At 40.3% G+C, this 26,470-nt stretch overlaps 1 protein-coding gene across 2 annotated transcripts in view; it reads left to right on the top strand.

Annotated features, from left to right (window-relative positions):
- The first annotated feature begins 5,353 nt into the window (after window positions 1-5,353).
- PHF21B (PHD finger protein 21B) overlaps window positions 5,354-26,470 on the top strand; it is a 170,328-nt gene continuing 149,211 nt past the window's right edge. For both annotated transcript variants that reach the window (XM_054399740.1, XM_054399739.1), the window contains exons 1-3: window positions 5,354-5,407; window positions 6,051-6,083; window positions 6,368-6,433. In XM_054399740.1, the coding sequence (XP_054255715.1) occupies window positions 5,354-5,407; window positions 6,051-6,083; window positions 6,368-6,433 (153 nt within the window). The remainder of the gene's footprint in view (window positions 5,408-6,050; window positions 6,084-6,367; window positions 6,434-26,470) is intronic.

The following is a 26,470-nucleotide window of genomic DNA, read 5'->3' as shown; positions in this document are numbered from 1 at the left end:
GGTACATTGCCATTCACTTCAAGTACTTTCCCAGGACACTCTGTGTTGTGCAGCTATCTTCAGACACTTGCCAGTTTGGGAAGAGGAATTTAAAGTGTGAGGTCTTTGAAGTGCATGGATTTTCCAATAAAGCCATTGATGTCTTTAGAAATCACTGTCCAGTACTTGATTCCTCCACATCTTTGTAGGACTCTTTGTATGAGAGAATTACACAAGGGTATGTGAGAAAGTGGATATTCCAAGTTCTGTTACAGAAATATGGCGTTTCTGGAAGCAGTTAAGAGCCTCATTTTCCTTTATATCTTTACAAGTCTGCTCCATAATCAGTAATAGCATCTCATAAGCGAGGACCATCATCACCTCCTGTGGGGATGTGATGTGTGTGAGATGCATTAAGAGAAAGAACTTTTGGGTGTCTGGTGTTCTTGATACAATGATGGGTCTTGAGTGTCTGCATGCAGGAAATTATGTTAAAAAAGATGCTAGTGTTCTTCTTGTGATAATGCACTCTGCAGTGCATTTTTAGGTAACCCTATAAGGTAAGTCAATCTGTCAAATAGATCTCTGCAGTATCTTTTTGCAGAAAAAGGATCTGATTTAGGAGCTTCTGTGCGCATAAGTGACAAGGACTATCAATTTAATTCACGTGCATTCAGATTTACAATAGCAGAAGTGTTTGCAAAACACTTGTAGAACTGGCCTCTTGTTCCTCATCCACCCAATGTCATGCAGAGACTAACGAAACTTTAGCAACAGAGAAGCTACATTTCTATTTTGCTATAGAATACACACTGTTTCTGCAGAAATGCAGAGTATTTTTTTGTGAAAAAGTCCCCGTCCAGGCTCTGGACACAATGTCCACCACAAAAAGAACGGAGTGCTACAGTTTCTTCTGGGGGGACTTCTGAAGATTCACAGCTTCTAAGAGCAAGGATAATATTTCCAGGGGTCAATAAAAACCATGTTTAATCACATGACATGTCACACTTCATATAACATGACTTATTTTTTTGGTTAGCACTGACCATAAATTTCCATACTTAAGCAGACCCCTTTGCAATGCTGCCAGCTGCTCTATTTGGTCTCCCATTCCCTTTGCATTTTCCAGCCAAACTGTAAATATTCCTTATGCAGATGAAGAGATGGAAGGGAAGCTCAGTCATGTGTCTCATGTCCCTCCAGCAAGCAGGGTGACTCTTGCCACCAGAATTTCCAAGTAAATTGCATGAGGCTGTTAACATTATAATAGGTGGTTGCATCATGTTATTGCATGTTTGGCAGATTAATGTATTTTACACAAGTTCTCTAGAAAACCAAATAAGCAGTATCAACCAAGGAAAAGCAACGTACTTCATTACAGTTTATCATTTAGTCTTCTATTAAAACCTGTGACCTGTCATAGCATGACTGGCAGGTTGAAACAAATTTCTAAGTCTTTCCTCCTGGCATATCGCTGATGTGGGAAGAATAACACAATAACCCTTGCCCCTTGCAGGTAAAGTCACAAAACTGTACACCTTGATGAAACTGCACACTTCTTTGCAAGAGATTTGGCTAACAGTGATTGCTGGTTTTATGATGAACAAGTGTCTATTTTATAATGCTGAGGAAAAGTCTCTTTGCTGTACTCATAAAATACACATTAAACCAAACCAACTAACGTAATGTCAATGAATTAACAGTGAATACATAGAGGTGTCATGCCTGACGAGTTTAGTCAGTTTTAGTCAACGGACTGATTCTGAACTCACAGAAGTTTTGCACTGACATAATCAGGGGTTACAAAGGTAACATTACCACTTCACAAAATCCTTCAGCCTTCCCTTTTCCAAAAGTTTGTTCAAATGCTTCATTAGCTTGGTTAGAGCCACTTTAAATGTCTGAATAACTGCTTAGAAGTCTAACCTACTTATGCACCTTACTTTAGATGTCAGGTCTTATCAGGTATTTATGTAGCTTGCAAAGCCCTACTTTTGTTGGGTCTAGCACTACAAAATACCTTTGTACAGAATGCCTGAGAAGTTGCTCTGGTCCTACATTGGAACATTTTCATATTCATCAGTATGTGCAGGATTGACCTATTTGTCTTTACAAATGTGAGTAGAGTCTAGATTTTTTAAATCCCCCCTACAGATAAGTCATTTTATTGATTGAGAAGTAAACACCCCCTTCTGATGTTTTCAATTCAGGCACGTTATGGAAAACAAACTGACTTAGACATTATCTATACAAAGAGTTGTGCCAGGGGATATTTAGATTACACATTAGGAAAAATTTCTTTATTGAAAGCCTGGTCAAGCATAGGAACAGAATATCCAGGGAAATGATGGAGTCACCATCCAAGGAAGTGCTCAAAAAACATGTAGTCATGGCACTTTGGGACATGGTTCAGTGGGAATGGTGGTGTTGGGTTGATGGTAGGACTTGATGATCTTACAGGCCTTTTCCAACCTTAATGGTTCTATGAAACTAGCTTTCTGATTTTACCTGTTCAAGCCATACAAAAACGCTGCAAATACAGTCTGTTACCATAACAAATGCTACTAATTTGAATAAGGCTTTTCTAAAGTATATTCTTTAATTATAAGGTTAACAGGAAAAAAAATTTAGTCTTTATTCATAGTTTTGGCAAGCTGAAAATATTCTATCATGAATCATCATGTGATTTTAATGTAAGAAGTTGTCCTATGTTTGGACAGACTATATTCAAAAAGTTTGATGAAAATGGATACATTGTTTTGAACTCCCAGTATGTTATCTCTCAAAGCAGTTTTAATTACAATATAGTTGATGTAAGTTGGTTTTGGTGTAACTTGGTGTCTTAATTAGTTTTGAGATTAATTTAATTAGTTGTTAAAACTGGCACCCAGGCACATCTGGAGCACACTGATGTTTTAAATACTGATTAATCATTTAAGGCGAGTTTCAACTTAATATTTTAGTACAGTTTAAATAAAATATTAGCGTTCAATCATTCCAGGAATGGGAGTATATATGCACCAAGGTTCTTGTCTTGGGCACTCCATCAACTAACTGCTTGTTAAAACCTGCCCTGAATTTTCACTGTCATCAATAAAATTATTGAGCATTATTTCTGGCTTCCAACCCTACTCCAGCCATGCATCAAGACAACAGTAAATCTAACTGCACAGCTCCTATTACTGCATCAAAAATACTGCAACTACATGGCAAAACACTGAGTTCAGATAAATTTGTGCTGCTTGTTTAAACATATTTTAAAAATGGACAGCAGCCTTGATGCTAGATCAGGCTGTGTCTGTCCCTAGGACCTGAAGCCAAGTCACAAAAGGGACATAAACATGAAGGTGATGCATTGCTGTCCACACCTGATCTAGACCACATCTATGGTGCAGCATGACCCAGTGGCACCTGTATCTGTTACTGACAGACAAGGAACTGTGTCTTCACATGGTTGAAATGGAGTATCCAGTTGAGCCAACCTTCCTGTGACCGTTTGAAGCCTTGCTGCTGTTACTTAGTAATTAAACTGAGGCCATGCTTCCTTGTTGCCACCCCTCTGCAGCAAGTTTGAGCGGTTGCAGTGACCAAGTGTCCCACACTTGCTATCCCCTCCGCCCTTTAGCTACTGCAACTCGCTATTTGGGTGCTTATGCTTTCAGGTGCAGACTGGAAAACAGACAGAATTAGTTCCCTTGAAAGTACTTTGCTATTTAACCTGGATCAGCTGTGGGCTCGGTACAGCAGCTTCTGGTGAGGAGCAAACACGACGAAGTCGTGGATGAGAGGGGAATAATTTGAAGGCGATGCACTGCGAAGTGGTAAGCAACCCTCCCTGACACCAGGCTTCCTCTTGCCTGAAGTTGTGTATTGAAGTGGGTGAAACCGCTTTGCTGGGAGAAGTTTTTTAGGGGGCGGTAGGAGGTCTTCCGCGGGGGCAGGGGTCTCTCACAGCCTTCATCAATGACCGGCCGCTGGGTAAACCCGGCAGCGGGAGCCGTCACCAGCCCGTAGCGCGACGAGGCGAAGAACGGCTGCTCAGCCTGGCAGTTAATCCCGCGCCGGCCGGGGCCGGGGCCGGGGCGGGGAAGGGAAGAGCAGATCCAGCAACGGGAGAAGGGCAGAAGCAGAAGGGGAGAAAGGCAGAAGCGGAGAAGCAGAATGGGAGTGCGCGGAGAAGATGGCGAGTGTGGAGGTGTGTGGAAGGACTGGAAAAAACTTCCCTCAGCCGCTAGCTGCGGGGGAATCCCTTCCCCTGCCCCTTCTCCAGGGCATCCCAAAGCCCTACACGGAGACAAGCGTTACCCCACTAAGACGAAAATCCCCCAACCCGACAGCCGCGACGACAGCCCAGAGGCAATGAGGGTGGAGCAAGAGGTGGGGTTCGCCGGCCCCGCCCCCCTCCCCGCGCCCTCACGCTGGGACTCGTCGGCACTTTGTTTGTTCTCTCGCCTGCCGCGGCGGCGGCGCGGCTGAGGCGCATGCGCGGGCCGCAAGCCTTCACTGCTCCAGCTCCTCCCCTCACTCCCCCCCCGCTTCCCTCCTTTCCTCCCTCACTCCCTGCAGCCTCCCCCCCCAACTACTCACTCTCTGCCCCACCCCCACCCCGCTCCATCCGGGCACCGCCGAATTAGCATTGACAGCCGAGGCACAACTTTTTTCCTCAGGCAAAGTGAAATCAAGGCGCGCACTCCCAGGAAATATAGTCCCTCCCGTTTTCAGCCCTTTGCCGTCCCCATTGGCGGGGGCGGCGGGGCGGCGGGAGGCGGTGGAACGGCTGCGGGGCGGAGCGGGGGCGGTGTAGGTGGGGGGGGGAAGGACGGGACGCGGGGGGCGAGCGGGCGGGGGTGCGGGGGGAGGGGCCCCCCCCACTTTGGCGGAAAGTGAGTGATGAGTCTGTGTCCCCAGCAAAGAGGCAAAGAACTTGCTTTGCAGACTGAGTAGTTGTTTCTTCCGATTGTTGTTGTCTCTTTTTTTTCCAGTATTATTATTACTGGCACTCCTTTTTTTTTTTATTTTTTTCCTAGCTTTTAAAATTATTATTATTACTTTTTTTTTCACATTTTTGTTGGTTTTGTTGTTTTCTGTGTTTTTTTTTTCTTTTTCTGTGGAGGGAGGGGTGGCTGCCTGGCTGGCTGGCGGGTCAGTTGCAAAAAGCGAGCGAGCAAGAGAGAGAAAAAAAAGAAAAAAAAAAAAAGGAAAAAAAAAAAGAGCAAGGAAAAAACCAAAACAACCAAACAAACAAGAAAAAAAAGGAACAAAACAAAACAAAACAAACAAGCCAAACAAAACCAAACCAAAAAACAAACCAAACAAACAAAAAAACTTCACTCGGACCTGAAAGTGGCAGGAAAGTGCCTGGCAAGTTGCAGGGATGGAGCTACACAGCTTGCAAGAGGCGTTAAAAGTGGAAATCCAATGTCATCAGGTAAAAAAAAAAAAAAAAAAAAGGCAAATAAAAAAAATGCTCTTCTATCCCCGGTGCTTTTTAGAGGGAGAGAAGGATCGGAAGGGAGCCAATGTTGCATGCTTATCAAGTAGCCTTTGCTTCTTGTCGCAGGGTCTATCGATCAGGGGAGGGACGGGGGGGGGGGGGGGTGTGAGAGGTGCCGGGGCCGTGTCGGGGGAGACCGAGGCCGCAGTGGGGGCCCCCGCCGGGTCCCCCGGGCCCCCCCCGCGGCAATGGCGAGCACTTCGCCAAAGTAGTTTTGCGTCTTGTTGGGCTGAGTTTTTTTGTGTGTATGCGTGTGTCGTGGAGATGCGGAGTTATCGTTGCGGTCGGTGCTTGTGAGAGCCTGTGAGTGTGTGTGCGTGTTTGTGTGTACCCGTGAGTGTGAGTGAGTGTGCGCGAGTGTGTGTGTGTGTGTGTTGGAGAGATTAGGACGAGACTTGAATATTTATGAGCTTTGCTTGAAACTGACTCGCAGTGTTTACTTGCCTCTTTGTTCCTTACCCCCCTCCCTCCCCCGTCCACACACATACATACATTTAAAAAAATCCATTAAACTTGAAACAGTTTCTAATTCCTCCTTTTTTGGGGGTGATTTTTTTTTATTTTTTTTTTTTTATAGAAACTAGTTGCACAGATGAAGCAAGATCCACAGGTAAATGCAGATCTTTTTTTTTTCTCTTCTTCAGTATTTTATCCCTGCTGTAATAAGCGCACTTGTGCTGGGACAGCAGGATGAGAAACTTTATCAGTAAGAGATCTCATTTTGTAGTCTGCACTGAGCTTTCTTACTGAGGAGGGTGTTTTGTGTGTGCATGCTTTCGTACGGCTTTGGTGGAACGGTTTTGCCTTTGAACAATTTCTAGATCGCAAGTTTATTCATTACAGGGGTTAGTTTACACTTTGCCTTTAATATGCATCTTATTGCCGTTTTTGCAGAACGGGGATCTTAAGAAACAAATCCATGAAAGGCAATCAAGAATAGCAGCTCTTAATGAGAAACAAGTAAGGAACAGATCGATTCAGTTGTGTTTGGTTTTTCTTCTTGTTTTTACAATGCACTATCTAAACATCCGAAAAGTGTCTGCGTTAGCTGAAAAATACCGACAGCGGAAAATATAACATCCATTTTCCTTAGTGTAAAGTAAGAAAATGCATGTTTTCAAAATGAGGTTGGATTCTAGCATGTTTTGCTGGGGGAAAGAATGATTTTAGTACTACTAGTAAAAAGATAAGCAGTAGTTAAAACGTAAAAAAAAAAAAATAAAAAATGAGGCGTCCATTTTGAGTTGGTCGACATGTTTTAGGAATATGGAAAATTCTCCTGTCTTGGGCTACTTTGTGCACTTCCGTGAAATGTGCAGAGCAAGAGTTGGGAGGGAGGAGGCTAGAGCACAGTTCGGAGCCATTTCTGGGTTTGATTACAAAACTGATTTTTATTGATCACTTTATTTTATATTTTTCTTCTGCCCTTTTTTTTTTACCACCTCTTCCCCCCCCCGCCCCCCGCCCCCCCTCCTCACTTGCCTTTCTCTTCTCTTGGTTTGATCTGACGTGTTAGATTTTGATTCGAGTTCACTTAGGCACTTTCACTTTTTCTCCCATTCCAAAAATACGAATAAAAACAGATTAACCTGTTTCAGCTGCTGGGGAGGGGGAGGTGGGGGTGGAGGAGGTGGAGTGGGGAAAAAAAACAAGCCGACAAAAAAACGAAGGACGGGAACAAAACAAACCTGAAACCTTCCTTCCTCCCCCCTCCTCCCCTTGCCCTCCCCAAACTTTCTCATCTCTCTTTTTTTTTTTTTGTGCCGAATGACCCCCCATGGGCCCGCCGCTCCGCCCGTGACCCGCCCCCCACCCCCACGGGAGGAAAGTTGCGGGGCTCGCCGGGGGGCGCCGGGCGCTCAGCACCCTGGACAGCGACCGCGCCGCCGTCGGGCGCACACTCGAGGCCACTCACTCACACTCACCCAACTCTCCGCACCGACAACCCCCAGGGGCTCAGTCCCCACTTTCAGGACTTCCAGTGCAGGAAGGATAGTTGACAAACCCGGCAGGAGATCTGCCGCTTTCAGCCCCTTTCCTCCAGAGATGAACTTTCCCTCTCCACCCCACTCTGGCCCTCACAGCCCCCCTTACCCCCACCCTCCACCTCCCCGGGGGTTCGGCACGGCTGTGCTGAGATTCCCCTTCCCGGCCTCGGGCTCCCGGCCCCGCCGGCGGCGAGATACGAGCGTGTTTTCTCCGGAATGCAGCAGCCCTTTCAGCACCGGGGACAGCGCCTGCGAGGTGGTGGGGCTGCCAGCCCCAAACCACAGTCTCCTTCTTCCTCCTCCTTCCCCCAGGCCACGGACCTCCGGGGGAGAGGGGCCACGTGTGCCATTCCACCCCTTTTCCCCCCTTCTTTCTTTCTTTCTTTTTTTATTTTTTTTGGTTAATATTTGTTTGTTTGTTTTTTTTTTTGTCTGCCTGGAGTTGTGGTCAAAGTTGAAAAGTGATCTATGTGTATATAATCTGCGCCCATAGGTGATGGTGGTTATATGCCACCCTTTTCCTCCCAGTTTATTGTAATCAGAATTTGTCAGCACTCTCAATTTGGTAGTGGAAGCTTCCATTTTGTGAGGAAGGGGTGTTGGTTTCTTCTAACATGGAGAAAAGTCTGCAGAGTTTGAAGGTGGGGGATGGGGCCCCATTCATGCTGAACATTACCATTTTGATTGCTTTGATGCCATTTTTGGAGGGGGGAGGGGATAGAATACCCTACTCAGCAGAGCACAAAGATGTTTAATCACTGTATAGAATCAAATCAGATACTTTCTTTTTTAAAGCAAATCTGACACTACACGATAGCTAAGGGCTGTTAGTCCTTTTTTTTTTTTTTCAATGTAAAACAGCAAGTTGTTGACTCTAATACTACTATACTGAGCAGAGGATTTTTATTTTTTTAAACAATGCATCTTTATGTGTTCTTTCTTCAATGTAGAAATAGTTTTACTGTTCTAAGTGAGTATTTAGAACATATATTTGATCATTTGTCCCTCTATGGTAACAACTATTTCAAGACTGTTTAAATTTTTATGATGATAGTAAATGAGAAGCTGTTTATTATGTGTCATGTTGGAATTTAGATAAAGCCAAGAGAGACAACTGAAAATACAGTTTGAGTGTTCTGATTCAGCTCAGTGAAAAAGGTTTTTGCTAAGCTTGTGCTTTGTGTATAATCCAAACTAACTAGCAGTCATCATATATTTGTGACAACCTTCACGTAATCTGATAAATAAATCTATAAATTACGAAGTATTAAAGCATAAGATACCAAAATTCTGTAAACAGCAAATTTGCCCTATCAGGAAAACTACTATTTTTAGGTAAAACCCTAGAATTTTTATTTTTGCTGATTTCAACATCATATGCAACAAGAACTTATAAATAGAAGACTAGCTGGTGATGTTACGTCCCTTTGCCTTCAGACTGTCACCTCTGGAGGTCTAAGCTGAGATCTTTCTTGGGTCACTAGTGAAATGAGTTGGGAGGTCTTAGCCTTTGACCAAATCACAAAACTATCATGTAACTTTGCAGACTTGCTGTAATTAGTAGTTGCTCCATAGGTAATGGCTTAGAAATGAACTATTGGTCCCTGGGGGCTTAAGGAAGGTGCACTGAAGGCTGGTGAGACAATAGATAGGCCAATGCTTGAGCTGTTTAGTAGTTTCAAGCTCTCGCTTTTGTGGCTATACCAACACACTGATGTAAACTTTAGTGTAAGCAGGGAGGTTATTTTTACATATGTATTTGTGTTCTCTCCCTACTTGCTGCCATACCACCTCTCTTCCCCTCCCCTTTCCTCCCTCCCCAAGATTTGTTTAGGCACAACAAATTCATAATTCAATAGTGTATACTTTTGACTGTGCATGCACTGAATACAAAAGATGCTAAAATTGCATTTCAATTAAATTGCACATGTGGATGATGAAACAGACAGTAAAATGAATGGATGATCACATCATCCACTTCTGTTAGAAATATGGCAGGAATGAGCATTATCTTTCAGTATCCCTATTCATCAGTTTTCTATCATAGCCATTGGCATTTCTGGCAACATTTCCTTTTATTAAAAATTACAAATAAAGGCAGAAAGAGCTGAATGACGAACTCAGCTTTTGGTTCATGAGGTAAATGTGTAAAGTAGACTTTTAGGTACAGTTGGATTTTAAGTTGCCACCTAATTAAGAATCTATGACCAGTCACTTAGGTTTCTTTTATGTTGGTGGTTTAGAGAACTATGGAATTAAATGGAGTTTTAATATTTTCTTCAGTATATTCAAGTAAGTAATGTAGAACCATAATTTTTATTATTGAAATGGTGCATCTTGGGTCAGTACTCAGTTTGGCATCTGACTCAGAAAAACAAAAGTTAGACTTTTGCTGGAAGTGTATCTTTCATTTTGATGAATTATAATAGCATTTGCAAGTGGGTTACCTCTTCTTTAACAAGATATGAAGTGTGAAGACTCCATTAGTTGGTCCAGTGGTTTTACACCTTCAATCTACAGCACATGCAGAGCAGCAGTAACATTTTAATCTAAATTGTCAGGCAACAAGCATTTATATGTAAATAAAAGAGCAATCATAAGAGCTAGCACTGGCCTTAAAAGCACACCAGAGGTGCTCTGCTGCATGTGTTTCTTGCTTTCTTTATATCCTTCAAGAGTCATTAAAGGTCTTTTAATTTCAGAAAGTTGTCTTTTAATAATTAACCGATCAAGATGAACAAAACCCCAAACCTTTAACCTCTAGTTCGATATTGCTAGTTATATAAGTATTAGGTGGTAACCCAGGTCTTAAAAATTAACAATGAGTACATGTGGGCCACTATATTTTCAACTGTGATGAACTCTGAATTCAGACAGGCTGTCTTGGAGTGCAGTAATAAAAATATGTCTTCCTGAAAGACATTATGTAGATGTCATTCACTTGTGCACTGCCTCATTTCTTTACCATAATTTACCATCTATGCAGAAAATCAACATTAGTTTCAGGCAGACTTTCCCTAGCCTGTGTTACTGGTGGCTTGTATTTTGGTGTAGTGTATCTGAAATTAAACTTCTGACTGTATTTTGCCTGTGGTGATCACCAGCAAAACCTGTTTGCAGACAGTGTTAGACTTATAAGTTAAGTACAGTTCTTATGCAAGTTGTTGGAAGCGGTTTAGTTTGAGAGGTCTGGTTTTACTGATGTTTTATCTTTGTTTTGGGAGAAAGGAGGAATTGAGTTTTTTGGTTTGTTGAAATTCAAGCTGCACCGTGCCTAGAAATGGCAGCGCTGTTTACACATGTTAAAGGGGAAATTATTGACATTTGCCAAAGCTCAGTATTTCATATGGCTGGGTACTTTCCAAATTGTTGAAGTAAAATAAGGGTTATAAGCTTTAGTGAAAACAGGTAAAACCTGAAAGGCATTTCCAAATCAAGTTGAACCTAATGCCAAACTCTGTCCTAGGGTGTGCACAGTGCTCCTGTTTATTGTGACAAGAATTGCATGGGCGGAAGTCAAGGGAAACAGGGTGATGAGCTCCTACATGAAGTACTAAACTTTTCAATCGCTGCATTGAGTCTTTAAACACAAAGACAACGCATAATAAATACAACACTTGACTTTGCAGTTCTTTTGCACCTTAAGGTACTGCTGACTTTGCTGGGAAACCTGAACAACTGCAGAATCAAATGAACCTACTGTATCAAAGTAAAAAGTGACTCTAGATTGTAATTCTGAAAGCTTCCATTTCCATTTTTTAATTTTTTTTTATTAGTTTATTGGTTGCTTTGCCATCTGTAGAAAAAGTGATAAAACTAGGGAAGGATTTACCTTTAGCTCCTTGTAGGAGAAACTTGGGAATATACTTTGTGTAATGGTGATCCTTAGCATTCTTTTTTCCTTTCACTAATACCATATTGAGATTCCCTGTTCATATTGGGTAAAAAGGATAATAAAAATTTTCATAGAGGTGAAACACAATGGCAATATGTGTATTTGTGTCTTTCTGCCTTCCATAAGGTTACCCTCATAAGATTTGTGGAAATTTTACATCCGTAATAAAAATGTGTACTGGAGGGCGTTAGAACCACCTTTTGTTTGGCAGCTGCTTGACTGGCATGTGAAATGCTATTCCATTCTAGCATTTTTCTTTGACTGTACACTTTTCTGTACTTGTACAGTACAGCACTTGGCAGGGCTAAGAGTTGAAAAGTGAACGTTACATTCATTCTAACCATTTTAAAGAGTTCACTTTGATATTTTAGCCATTTAAAACACCTGCTGTCAGAACAGTACAATTGATTTCAATTAACTTTGAATTTCTTCAATAAGATGACTCTTATAATAACTCCAGTAATCCCATGATGCCTCATTAGAGGAGCTGGCTATGGTGATTATCCCTGTGATTTAGCAATTTTTTCTTACAATGCCTTTGTCTATTCAGAAAAAGGAATAATGCCAACAATACTACTTGCTACCTGTTATACATTGTAAAATAGCTAATTTATACTTGCAGCAAACAGGTATTTGTTCAGATGTATGTGATACTTTGGTAGGGAGACCCTTTCAAAGAAACTTTAGATCTGTATAAGAACTGTACCTCTTGGAGTTAGAATTTGTTTTAATTTTTATTAGTAGGTGATTGGACAGTTAAACGTGGTGCTTCTGCAGGAGTCTTTGTCTAAAGCTCTGGTCTAATGGAACAAATTTTGCACTGGTTCACGCCATGTGTGCAGCTCATCCAGAACAGCGTGTCATGTCAGATGTTTATACCAGTTTGCCTTGTTTCCAGATCTGGTCCATGGACTCATTCTCCTTGTGGAAGAAAAGGGGAATATGTCACTAAATGTTTTCTTTCCATAGCATGATGCTAGAGAAGGGGTTCAGAATGGTGATTTTAAAGCACGTTTCCAATGGGATACGGCATCACTCTGAATACTTCTGGTATGTTCAAGTAGAGAAAAATCCCTTTTCATCTCATTCCAGATTTGATTTTCAAGTTGAAAGCATGAAGGCGTATAAAAGCACGTTAATACAGTTACTTTTAACTTTTCCCTCTATGCCTTTCTCTTTGTGATCAAAGATAAAATATGCAGTATTCCTCTACTTGATTATGAACTGATACCTCCCTCTCCTCTCCGCTCGCCCAAAACAAAATCCAAAGCGCCAACACAATTTCTAATCAATAGAGTTTAAAGGGTGAAAGTTTGCAAATCAATAAGACAAGGCCGTAGTAAATGGTGTATGTGTGGCAGTGATGTCAAAGAGGGCAAATTTGTACACACAGAGTAGTTGGAGGTAAAGGAAGTACGAAAATGGGCTGCAAGTTTAAGATAAGAACAAAGAAGAACAAAAAAAAAAAAAAAGGAATTGGACTAATTGAAATGCAAATTTGTCTTTCTGCCATTAAAGTAGACAGTTATTTCAACCTAACAGACTCATATTTGGTCTGTCCAATCCTTGTTATTGGATGACCTTAAACACACTTCCCTTATATGCATGATTATAAATGTATGTATATCTTTGTGGTTGTTTTTGTTTTAACTTAAGGTGGTACTACTTCTTCATTTGGAAAGGTTCTTCTTGAACCAAAATGTACTTCCTTAAACATGCTTTCTCCCCACCTCCCCTCCTCTTCTTTGAATCAGCTACTTATTGTTATGTAGTAGCAATTTCCAGAGTGTCACATGAAATTGCTGATGCGGCTTAGTTCTAGCTACAAACTGCAACTGCCAATAGTAAGCATCTACTGAAATCTAATATGTACCACAGGGCTTTTTTTCAGATCCTTCTGGTTAACACAGAGAGACACTGGAAAAAATAGGAAGATGAGTTTCCTTTTTTTTTAACCTACAGAGGAGTTAAAATATGCCTGAGTTTAAACTAAAAAATGACCCTTCTGTTTGAATGAAAGTAAACCTAAGAGTTGATCTTAAATGTAACTGCAGTAAAATCAAACCAATAAGTATCTGGGAACTCTGTAGATGTGACAGGTAGTGCTGATATGAGTTCTTGACAGACAGTCTTATTTTCTTTGGAATTTATCCAAAAATCCTGGGCATGGAGTCTGCTCACCTGAAAGTTTGTCTGATTGCTTGCATTTAAGCAACAGAAGCATAGAACTGGTCCTGCAACAGAAATTAAATCTATGTAGTGTATAGGTAATTTTCCTTTCCACATTGATTTAATTTGATTATGTTATTAATCTGTGATTTAGCTTACCTCTTATCCAGAGAGAAGGAATGGGGTAGCCTTTCTGCGCAAATTCAGCTATTGATGGCAAGTCTTTGCAAGGTTACAGAAAGTGAAAATATGTATTACATTTGGATTAACATGAGTCAAGTGAGAATCACTGATACTCTTGACATGCAGCAGAGACTGAGTTGCATTTTATGCAATTTTCCATTTTTCTGGAGCACGTTGAATCTGCTAAGATTGCCTAAGTATTTGTTGGTGAATCAAAGAATTTCTAAGAATGAGAAAGAGAATTGTCTAATCTCAGAAATGTACAGACTTGAGCATTTCTGTGTATAAATGTGCTTGGTGTGTATGTGTGTGTGTATGTGTTTGGGTGTAAGCATAAGGTCTTTCTCTTTGATATCATTCAGGCAGAAAGCCAATATGCGCATGTAAATGAGCCTGAAAATGTAATTAAAAATATATACATACTGGGGACTGTGATACAGAATTTAATATAAGATGCAGGTTATAAAGTGACAAGTAACATTTCCTGTATAATCACTGGTACTAGCTCTCATCTGTGATTTTTGCATCTCTTGTATTATTAAGTGCTGGATAGATAAATGCTGAAATCATTTCTTCAGATGTGATTTCACCACAATGAATGGACAAAGCATGCGTTGCTCATTCTTTTCCCTTCAGCCAAAACAAAAGCCAAAATACACCCACCATGAAAATGTTACTACAAGGAATAAGAGTATTTTATATAAAGTCACATAAAGACTTCTTTGATAACTACCTTTCCAGGCAATAAAATGTGACAAAAGAGACTTACTTGTGTTATTAATATTTTAAGATCAAGGAAATTCTGCAAACCAGTAACACACATCTAAGAACTTATACGCAAGGGGAAGAAGGTAAATATTGCCAGGTGAAAGATGTAAACAATCTTGGCCTTTATTTCAGTGTAGATAACAAAAGGCTTGCACAATAAAAGCTTATATGAGAGGCATCTAGGAAACTCAAACTTTTGGCAAGAATCAGTTTTCTTTGCCTGAAAGTATTTCCTAAAAGTTAGGTTAGAGTGATGGGTGCAGAAGCTGACATTTCTGCTCTCCAGCTTGGGGAGAAGCTACTAGGAAAAGCTTTATTTTGCTTTTAAAAATGCAAGTGAAATCCAGATGCATTTCTGCCAACAGCTCCATAGCCCATAAATTTATACAACCTAAGCCAGTGCCTTATTTACGTTATTTTATTAACATTCTTTGCTGAGTGGGCTTGAATGGAGCACACAATCTCTCATATAGAGGATCTAATTATAAACACAAGGGACAGAACCAAATAAGCAGTCTTTAAAGGGAAAAGAGTCTGGCAGCTTTGTTTAAAGTGTCCTTTAATGAACTTCTTTAGCAGCTTGTATCTTAGCAACACATTTTATTACATACCAATGCGGGAGAAGCAGTTTGCAGATGGAGTTGCACACAGTAATTTATTTCCACCCCCCTCCTTTTTTTTTTTTTTTTCCATTTTTTTTCTACTTCTCTGTGGTGACTCAACTGGAATGTGCAGAGTAGCTTTTCTAACACTGATAGCTCACTCGAAATCCCTGATTGGTTCATTTGTATCTGCTCTGTTTTGTTAGTTGATGAAAACGGCATTTAGTATGGTAGATGCATAGTGGTTTTGCTTGCTCTTAGAAATTCAGATATGACTGTTCTGAATAGGCATGGATTTAAATTAAAAACAACCCAAGCTTCTTTTTGATGCACTTCTTTTCCTTGTATGTGTTCCGCTCAGCATTAGTGCTTGTTGCACGCAGATGAGTTTCCAGATTTGGAGGTTATTTACTCTCTGCTTGTAGATGGGGTCGCTTTAATCTATCATCTTTTGCTTCTCTAAAACTGACTGCAATATAAGAGTAGCAAGAACATTTGCAATATTTTTTTTCCTTTCTTCTTAGACAATACCTGGCATATAAACTGCAAATATATAAACAAATAATTGTGGTTTTAAAACCAGTTGAAATACTGCACTACTGTCACTCCTTCAAATGACCTATAGCACTTACCTTGGTTGAAAGAAATACTTCTTGTTCTCTCCATTTCTAATTGCAGACCAAGTTCTGCTTGTATGGTTTGAGTGCAAAAGCCTGTGAGTAGTTTTTTTCAGTGGGGTCTGTTGAGGAATGTGGTACCAGTGTATAAGCAATAGAACCTGGACTTCATTATTTTTTCTCATAAAGGGGGTGAAAATGCCATTTGTGATCAAAGTAAATACTATTCATCTCAGTTTACATTTTCTGATGGCTAGGTAGGTGTAAATCCAGGAATGTATTTTCCTGGAATTCACTGGATTTACCCAGAATTTGCTTGCAGTAGCGTGATAAAACTCAGAATCTGGCTAGCAAGCAAGTGGGAAGAGGGGAGGGTGGATGAAGGCAGTCTGGATGAAGGCAGTCTGGTGTTAGGAGAACCCACAGAAGATGGAGACTGCTGCTCTTCTGTTAAGAGCAAATATGTTAAGGGTTGATACTAAAAAGACAAACACCACCCATTTCATAAAGTCCATTGATATTTGCAAGTAGATGGAAGATGGTTTATGAAAGAGATTGAACTGTTTCTTTGCTTAACATTAGCAAAATGTAAGTGTATTTCCATTCAGTGACAAACTGTTACATTTCCTGAGGCCTTAGTTCAAAACAGAAGTTTCTTTTCACTCCAAAATATGGAAGGATGGATGAATTTGAGTCCAGTTTTCTGTTTTCAGTATGTCAGCTGATGGTCTGCCTATTGTCCCCTTTGGATCTGGAATATCTCATCCTTAACAGGATCATGAAAGAAGTCCTTTGAACTTTAGAAACAGAAAGTGTGCCACAAATGGAAGAGTTAAAAGATAAAGTCACAGCTACCTTTAAAACGCTCTGATGTTAGACCCCAACCAGAAAGATGTCCTCTGTAGCCAAAAGTGATTAAATTGCCATGTGATTAATTTACTTTTTCCCTTTGCAATTCAGTTCATTGTTTATTAACTTAAATCATATTGAAAAAACTCTCAGCTCTGGGAATGCATCAGAATCTTGCACAATGACTAGGATTAATGATGACAGCCTGAACTGTCAAGCAAGATAAAATAATGAAATTTGCAGCATTGCTAGACAAAGGGTTATATGTTTTTCTGCAGCTGTATTGGTCATAACAGAAGGGACCAGCAGTTTCTGGTACAATTCATTTCCTGTCAGGAGAAATAGTGGTTATTCCACACACAACATTTGAAGACCATGTCTCAGGGTAATTTTTTTTTGATGTGGTAATGCTGGGGGTATTTTAAGTGAAGCGCAAAAGCTAGAGTCCTTTACAAATGTTGCAGTAACAAAGAACAAGATTAAGAACTTTATTATTTTCTGAAACATTTAGGAAACAATTGGCCAAAATAAAGCAGACAGCTCCAGTTTTCATTTTTCCTTCAATAAAGAAAAAAAATACTGTTTTTTTCAGAAGCACAAACATTCTTAGAAACTTCTTTAACCCTCTGAATGCTAGCACTGCACCTCATTATTAAAGTATTTTCACTAAGGAACTTCCATCCCCAGATGAAGTGAAGACTCATTTATAAACGATGAGAGAAGGAACAATAGAAAGCTGAGTGTATTCTGCATGAATAATATAACTGAGGGTTGTGAAGAGCCTATGATTTTCATATGCCAAACTCAATGTGGGAATGGAGCATTCAGCTGATTTTTTTTTTTTACATGGGAGATTCATCCATTCTCCCTTCCACGTGTGTGTGCAAACATGCACATACAGAGGACTAGCACTGGTGATTTACAAGGGAAGGCATCAGCAGCTCCTGTGCAGTGATGTTGTGACTCAGGTGTGAATTTATAAAACTGATAGAACTTAGAATGAAATCTAGGCCAGCATTAACTTTAATATATGCCTTAGGTAGGTGAAGGAGAGGTTGAAGGCCTGTTTTAAGAATACAGTTTGAGTGTCAGTCTGTATTCTTGCCTGCAAGTCTGAGTTGGTTTGCATTTGAGAGATTTTATTTCAGAGACCTTAGAAGGCCTTCAGTATGAACTAATTTTCTTGGCAACATTAGATATACAATTTTTATTTATGAGACTAAATCTGGTTTTAAGCTCTGGATTTGAGGCCTATTGATTGAAAAGAAATGACTATAGTTGTTTTTTTGTGGTGTATTTTTTTTTTTTTGTCTTGCATTTTATTAATTAAAGTTATTCTTGTAAAGATGCTGAACTGTAAGATTTTTGGATCTGGGTCTGTCTTTGCTCTGTGTGCATTTAGTGTTTGGCATAATGAGATTTTCTTCCAGGACTCCCAGACCACAAGGTAATAAAAATGGTGAATAATAAATTGAAGGCAAGAGTAGCTAATGTTTTGCCATACACAGTCACAGAATAAACTTTCCCTAAAACTCATCTTTGAGCATCTTTGCCAAATACAGCAATACAGAGGAAACAAGTTGGAATTTTCTTGTCCTAGGCTGGCTGATATACTCTATTCCATCCACTGTTATGGATTTACTATTTTATAAAGATGTCTGTAGTTCTATAGAAAATAATATCTAGAGTTATTTTGTTTAAGTTGGGTTTTTGGGTTTTGGCGGTTCAGTCCCTGGTTGCCCTTTGAAATTGCTACCTGTTAAGCTGCATGCTGTGAAATGGTAACAATGAATTTTGTGAGATGATCCAATGTCTTGAAAGCTGGACTGAAATCCACTAGTGTGTTTCCTGAGAATCTTTCTGATGTATGGCACTGGTGTTAGCTAGGCACAGTGGTATGCGAAAGTTTTGTCCCTAATTACAATTTCTTGTCGTCTTCCATTTTACTGTACCATTTGGGAAGACAAATCAAAACCAAACCAACAAAAAAAACCCCCCAAAACCACCACCAAACAAACAACACAAACAAACAAAAAATAAATAAAGGAAAAAGTATTACATTAGTCAGATGAAGATTTTGTAGTTTCAGTGGCTTCAGATGAACTGTGGCTGTTGATACTCCCTGAGCATCTGGTGCAGGTAGGCATAACTTTTCCCACCATCCCCAAATTAAACTTCATAAAAAGAAAAAAGTCCTAAATTTGCCACCTACTGATACAACGTTTGACTTGATCACTAACATTCTCACTCTTTCATTAAGTTAGTTTCTGCTGAAGCCACTGTTAGTTTCATGATGGTTTTCTCTAAAGACTGGGATTAAACCTTCAGATTTTGGCATCTCTTGCAGTTATTTCTTTTAAAAGTAGCTTTGAAAATGTTATTCTAGAGCAAAGTCCAAATGATAACTAGCTGAAGATTGCTGCATAGTTACTTAACGATTCATTATTGCTTGAAAAAGATCTTTTGATCATCAGATACTTACATATTCATCATCTGGGCTGTTGCAACCTACCATGTAAATACATAAGTTTTTAAAATTCTCACCAGACTGGACATATACATGACCTCAGGATTATTATAAAGTAAGTTGTTCATATGACTGAGCTCAGAGCTCTTGTAGTCTGTTGGGTTGGGATACACTGAAGGAGTTTTACCTTCCCAGGTTAAGGATCCATTAGGTAGGAACAGTTTTTCCAAAGTCATGATGCTGTTTTCAGCTTGGAAAGGCTGGAAATTAGCATTAATGAAGTACTGGACTTCTGTGGGAATTTGATTTGCTATGCTGAATGTGCAATTAATCAGTCTTAAACAAAAATTATTTAGTTGCTTTACAAGCCTATCCAATGTTACTCTGAGAGAACTGTCTGCTGTCTAGACTATAAGCATCCAAAACATGGGGAGTTTTTTGTTTGGTTGGTTGGTTTGTTTGGGTTTTTTTAGTGTAAAGAGCTTAGAAGGAGAAGTAGAGACAAAAATTTATGTTTCAAGGGCCAGGTTCTGACGAACTCAAGGGCTTTGGTGTAAGCACTCCTCGCATTTTAAGGAGGAAAACAAAGTGCAGAAGTGATTTATAGATTGTATACAAACCAAAACACTCAAATAGCATGAGAAACAGGAGTAAGAGCTGATAGTAACCTGGTCTAGCAGAAGGTGTCCCTGCCCATGGCAGGAGGGTTGGAACTAGATGATCTTTAAGGTCCCTTCCAACCCAAGCCATTATATGATTCTATGATATCTAGAACAAAGGGAGTAAACTTTAAGATTATGGGTTCTTTGTGAACACAACTATGATGCCTAAGTATTGGGATGCTCCATCAAGAGGGATAGATAAAAGTTTGAGACAGGAAAGTGATTATCTTTCCCAGTTCCTGGGAAAGGGATGCTGAAGAGCTTCTGTGAAAGAAGTGTCAGAAAGCAGGATGTGATTGTATGCATACCAATACCTAGCACAGGTCTGAGCAGTTTCCTCTTCCTGTGTTTCCTCCTTTCCCAGAAGAAGGAGAAGCTAACATTTTAAGACTAATTAGCTAATGATAATAGGCAGAAATTCTATTCTACAAGTTTGATAGTGAAGGGGGAGTTTAGATGAAGATTGGCTTTTCTCTGTATGCCTTTCAGTCTTAATTATTTGCAAGAAGTTGATCCATTATGGCATGCAACAAACTTCTGTTGAATATGTACCCAGGAAAAGTGTGGAGAGGTGAGCTTAAATGTGACTCAAATCAGTAATGGTTGGGATTGTCAAAATGCCGTGTGTTTTTTTTTTTTCTTAAGGCTAATATACTCCATCTGGTTTTAATTACCAGCTCTAACTGGAGGTGTGATTGATTTTTCTCTACTGGAGTGTCATTGCAAGCCTTTCTATATTCAGATGTCCATGTTAAAATGTTTGAATAACCCTCTAGTTAAGAATTATGATGTCTCTGCTCAGTGTAATAATTTCAAGCTAAATAATTTCATTTGAACTTATTCTTAAGTCTTGGGATGGATACTTCCATTTTCTTCCCTTGCCTGCATACTTGCCTATATACCAAGAGGTAATGTAAAGCTGACCCAGCAAAACGCTGTTTAGGTAGGTAAACCTACCTCTGCTTTCATTGGTCAGCTAAGAAAATCAGTGTTGTCTGATAGCTGTCAGCTGTTGGCTGATGCTATCACTTGCCATTACTACCTGTTTCTGGTGTGGAAGCTTATAATGCTCTCTGAATAGTGCAAGTAATTGTACAGCTGGTTTCCAGCTGGCTTCCTATCAGTGTAGGGTTCAAGCTAACCCTACACTGGTTCCAGGGACTGCACATCTGTTACTGCATGGACCATGTTAATTGTGCTCCAGAAATTTACTCTTCTATTGAGTTTAATCCAAAAGGAATCCACGTTATCTAATCTAAGATGACTTTGTAATGGGAACTGAAGTACAAGATCTGCTTTGAGCAGATCGCTGGGTGACCTGCTTCCTAAGTGAGCTCTTGATTTGGAATTGATAATTAACATGGCTTTACCCAATTCATTGCTGATGGGTTCCTCCGACACTTAACATAGCACTCCTCAGCTCCAGCCTTTCTGTCTTTATAATGATATCACAGGCCATGAACAGGCTATCAACCATCTCTCTCAGGCTCCCCTGCCTTCTGGAGTCTTAGCCCATTGGAACAGGCTGCCCAGGGAGGTGACAAAGTCACCATCCGTAGAGGTCTTCAGGGTAGATGTGACTCTCCAGGACAAGGTTTTATGGCCACGGTGGTGCTAGGTCAATGGTTGGACTGTATGATCTTAGAAGTCTTTTACAACTGAAATAATTATTTGATTCCTTATATTTCTTGAAAAAAATGTTGCCACTTCACTTTTTTCAGTAGAAATTATTGCCTCTCTTTGAGATTCCTAATGTTTGTAGCATTATCTAATACGTGAGACCTAGAAAAATCAATACAATTCATAAACACATTGTGAAACTTATTTGGCTTAGTTTTCTCTTAAGATTTTGCTTACTATAGAAATGCAAGCAAACATAATCGGAGGAAAGCATATTAGAGCCAGTCTTTAATGATAAATAATATTGTCTGGTTTTGACCCAAAACTTTACCATTGTAGACCTTAAGTGCTACTGAGAGCTGTGTAGGCAGCCTGGTAGGGGATCTAAATGCCAGTGGGGTTTCCTCTTACCCAGCTGGGGTCTGTGTAGGTTGGGTTAGGTATCACAGTGATCTAATGGTATGACAGTTGTGCCATAACATAGCTAACCACCTTTTTCCCCAGCAGCAGGTGCTCAGATATCACGGGTATAGCTGATCTCATAAGTACAAATCATGCCTGATGAATCTGGTGGCTTCCTTACAATGGTTACAGCACAGTAGATACAGAAAGAGCAACTGCCATCCTCTACCTGGACTTGTGCAGGGTATTTGACACTGTCCCACATGACATCTATGCCTCCAAGATGGAGAGACATGGACTGGGTGAATGGATATCTTGGTGGATAAGAAACTGTCTAGATGGTTGCACTCAAAGAATCGTGATCAGTGGGTCAATGTCCAGGTGGAGACCAGTGACAAAGGGAGTTCCTCAGGGGCTTCTTCCAGGTCCAATGCTGTTTAACATCTTTATCAGTGATATGGACAGTGACATGGCATTGAGTGCATCCTCAGCAAGTTTGCCAGTGACACCAAGCTGTGTGGTGTGGTGGACTCACTTGAGGGAAGGGCTGTCATCCAGAAGGATTTTTACAGGCTTGAGAAGTGGGCCACTGCAAACTGTGTGAGATTCAACAAGTCATAGTGCAAGGTTCTGCATCTGGGTTGAGCCAATACCAGGCACAAATACAGGCTGGGTACAGAGTGGTTTGGGAGTAGCACTGAAGAAAAAAACTTGGGGCTGTTGATTGATAAGAAGCTCAACATGAGCCACCAGTGCACTCATGCAGCCCACAAGGCAAGTTGTACCCTAGAGTGCATCAAGAGGAGTGTGGCCAGCAGATCAAGAGAGATTATTCTGACCCTTTACTGTGCTCTCATGATACTCCATCTTTAATACTGCATCCAGTTCTGGTGTCTCCATCATGAGAAGGACACAGAGGTGCTTGAGCGAGTCCAGAGGAGGGCCACAAGCCTTCAAGGGTTGGAGCACCTCTGCTATGAGGATAGTTGAGGGAGCTGGGGTTGTTCAGCCTGGATGAGAGAAGACTCTGGTGGGACCTTATAGCTGCCTTCCAATACCTAAAGTGAACCTGCAGGAAGGTTGGAGAGGGACTTTTCATAAGGGTGTCTAGTGATGGGGCAAGGGGGAATGGTTTTAAGCTGAGGGAGAGTAGATTTAGACTGGATCTTAATAAGAAGTTCTTCAATATGAGGGCTGGGAAACTCTGGAATAGGTTGCCCAGAGAGGTTGTGAATGTCCCCTCCCTGGAGGTGTTCAAGGCCAGGTTGGAGGAGGCCTTGAGCCACCAAGTCTAGCTGAGAGGTGTCCCTGCCCATGGTGGGGAGGTTGGAGTAGGTGATCTCTAAGGTCCCTTCCAACCTTGTCTGATTCTTGCCTGAAACAGTCATGGCTTTATGCTGTCAGGATGTTTTTCAATGGTGTGACACTCCTCCTCCGCAGTAATGAGTCTGCATAGAAACACATGACTACATCACACAATTAAATGGAGAAGTATGGATGCTAAGGGGTTAGTGTATAGTGCTTAGGGTGTAATAGACAGTTCTTTAAAACTCATGTGATGCATGCTGTGTGAAGGTAAATTATACAGTAGTCCTCTTACTCCAACTACAATAGAAATTAAGGTTGAGTCTTGTGTTAGCCTGAAAGAAGTGACAAGAAGAATGAAGTTCTGGACCACTTTTCCAATAGAGAAAGTGGAAGCAAACAACAAATCTCTTAATGTCCAGGGGAATCTGTGACATTCAAAGGTGTTGAGGAGCTTTGGTTAGCTGCAGCGGAAGAAAACGTGTAGCAGCCAATCATTTCTGAGCTAAAATGTTTGGAACAGGATACAGAAAGAAGTGTTAAGGAATAAAGAGTATCTCAACACGTTAGCCTGTCTCTGTTTACTGCAGGTGCCTTTCCTACATTAAGAAACTGATTTCAAAATTATTTTGTTTTTTTTTTTTGTTTGTTTGTTTATTCCTTTTTACAGCATCAATAATAGGAGTATCATTTATAATAAGTTGAATAAAGAGTTGTTTTTTTCAAAACAGAGTTTGCTGATTTAGTTTGTAGGACAGAGTTGGTATTCTCACAGTGATTCGGAATATTTCTGGCACTTCATTTTTCATTGTGATTTTGATACCTGGAAGAGCTGTGAAACATCTTTGCAGAGCACAGTGTTACACTCGCAGAGTGCTAGAGAGAGAGCTGAGCTCCCTGTGCAGTCAGAGATGGAGGTAACAGTTTTAAGTTCTGACACTGGTATTTCTTTTTTGCTGCCAGGAAGCACCAGAAGATGGCATGGTTTGTACAGATGCATGCTTGGAAGTGAATGAGTGAGCCTGTGAAGCTGCTATTAATAATCTTGGGTAGGGTGTTAAATTCTGTCATAAAGAAAAGCAGCCACATGTAGTATTTTAATCCTTATTTCTTCTTTCTACCAGTAAGGGACAGCAGTGAAGTTCAGCCTACCTGCCTATCCTTTTCTGAGTTTGGATGGCAACAAAAAGGGGAGGAAGATGTGAAAAGAAACAAGTGTGATGTAATCTTTGCAACATACACAAAAAAGCCTGACATAAAAAGGGATTGATGGTAACTGGAAAAGATGGCACCTTCTATCAGGAATTTGGATATAAAACTTCCTGTATCTCCTCTGTATCTGTCAGTTCAGCCCTGAAAGGCACAGGTTTATTCCTTCCCCTTCTCTCCACTCAGTTCCCAGAAAAAAATGACAATGAGGAGCATAGGGTATTATTTGACCATCTTCACTGAAGTGCAGGAGGCTGCTAGCTTTTGGAGATTCAGAGCATAGAAGTATTTGTTTCATCTTAACAATTAAAAGTAGGAGTGTATTTAAAAAAAAAACATGGTAGTTCTGGGATTCTGCAGCATTAGCAGGCTCTCTGTGGCCTCCCAGCATTTTCACAGAAGGAGAGGAGGAGGCCAGAAGTGGTTTTGTTTTCTCCCACAGGAGGAGGAGAACAAGAGAGGAGCTGTGTGTGATGTGAAGGGACAAGATGCTGTTAATTGCACTTTAATGAACTGAGCCAGCAGATAAACGTTAGGTTATTTTTTCTGGTGTTTGAAAAGCTCAGATAGAGAGGCTGCTAAGAGGCAATGATGCCTGTGGATACATTTGAAAGGAAATTTTTCTTTTGATCAGACATAGGAAGAAAAGGATTGCCTGTATTTTACTGGACTGAAAGTTAACATTCACATAACTGAAACCAGTGAAGGCTTTTACCAGTTTAATGAAAGGGTACTTCAGTACAGCAGTTCAAAATTATGGACTAATTTGCTAATATTTCTCCAGCCTTCTGGAGGTGTAAATAAATACAAAAATGTAAAGAATTATACAAATTCTTCATTAAAAATTAGTTAGTACAGATTAGGAATTTAGACAGAAGAAGAACCAGTTATGACTATCTTCTGTACCGTAATTGTTTCAGCATGTGAAATGCTGTGGCTGATAACCAGTGCATTGTAAAATTCATAGAAGAACTATGTGGTTAAATTTGATAGTACATAGTTTAAAAATTTTTTTATCATTGCCTATCTAGACACTGGTACTTCCTTTTTAATGGCAGGTTGAGTTTAACTCTTTGACTTGGTCATTCATGAATTTTTGAGGCATAAAGCTTGGTATGGAGTGTGATTCTGATATATGCCAGGAATAACTCTGCAGAAGTCGATAGAGTGCTGTAATGTTGAAGACTGACCATAGTTCTTACAGATGTCCTTGAAATTTGCTCTTTGCCATCCTGTATAGGCTTGTTTCTGCAAATGGGACATTTGAACATACAGGGACATCTTTGGGATAGCTCATATCTTCTGCTGGTTTAAAATTTTTCTGGAATCAATTTCATTTACACTAGTGGAGAACTTGTCTCACTAGGAGCAAAGGTGGGATTTTAACAGAACTATCTGATAAGTACACTCAGTTTACTCTCCTCATGTGCTGTCTTTCATTTTCTGTAGTAACTACTGTATTCTGATGCAGAGATACACATAAGCACATTGAGTTGCAAAGGTGTATAGTTTGGGTTTTCATGCTAAAGCCATGTTTATGTTTCTTTCAAAAAGAATCTGTGCATGTATGTAGAAGTGGAGAGACAGTGACTGGTTTACATTGTTGATCAAGAGGCAGTGACTGTTTTACATTGTTGACCACAGCCTTCGAGCATTATTTCAGACTTCTTTGGAGCAACTAATCTTAGCTGAGATCTAAGATTACCTGTTAAGGATGCTGAAACTCCTCAGTGGTGGGCAGGTTAGAAAAGCTGCCCATGTATTTTTACAGTCTGAAAGACCTGAAGGCAGGTTTGTGTCAGCCATTTTTTTCCTTTTTTTCCTGTCTTTATTAGACTAGTTTGTAATTAGAAGTAAATGTTGTATTGAATCATTCTGGAATTTTATATCTGTGTATCACTTTGCATGTGAATCACTTTGCAGATGCGATGCTTCCAAGGATAAAGAGTCTACAGATGATGTAACAACATGCAATTGTCAAACTGAAATTATACTAACCACAGCTGGGGGAGAAAACACTGCAGGATTACAGTCAGAAGGTTGTAAGGAATACAGAGAGTCAATTTTTAGATGCAGTTCTATATCTGTAGTTGCATTGCCTCTCCAGTATGCTCTTTGGTATATTCCTTTTGGCTTGAGGAGTAGTACAGTTAAGTGCAGATCTGCTCTGAAAAGTGTCAGTGTGCACAGACGGAGTTTTCTTGCTCAACATCTGCTTTTTGCTACTTAACTTAATGATGCAGCATTGGATTTTCAAAAGC

Source organism: Indicator indicator, chromosome 3, assembly GCF_027791375.1.
Source record: "Indicator indicator isolate 239-I01 chromosome 3, UM_Iind_1.1, whole genome shotgun sequence".
NCBI lineage: Eukaryota > Metazoa > Chordata > Aves > Piciformes > Indicatoridae > Indicator > Indicator indicator.
Note: the sequence above shows the minus strand (reverse complement) of the source record. Positions and strands in the feature narration are given on the sequence as shown.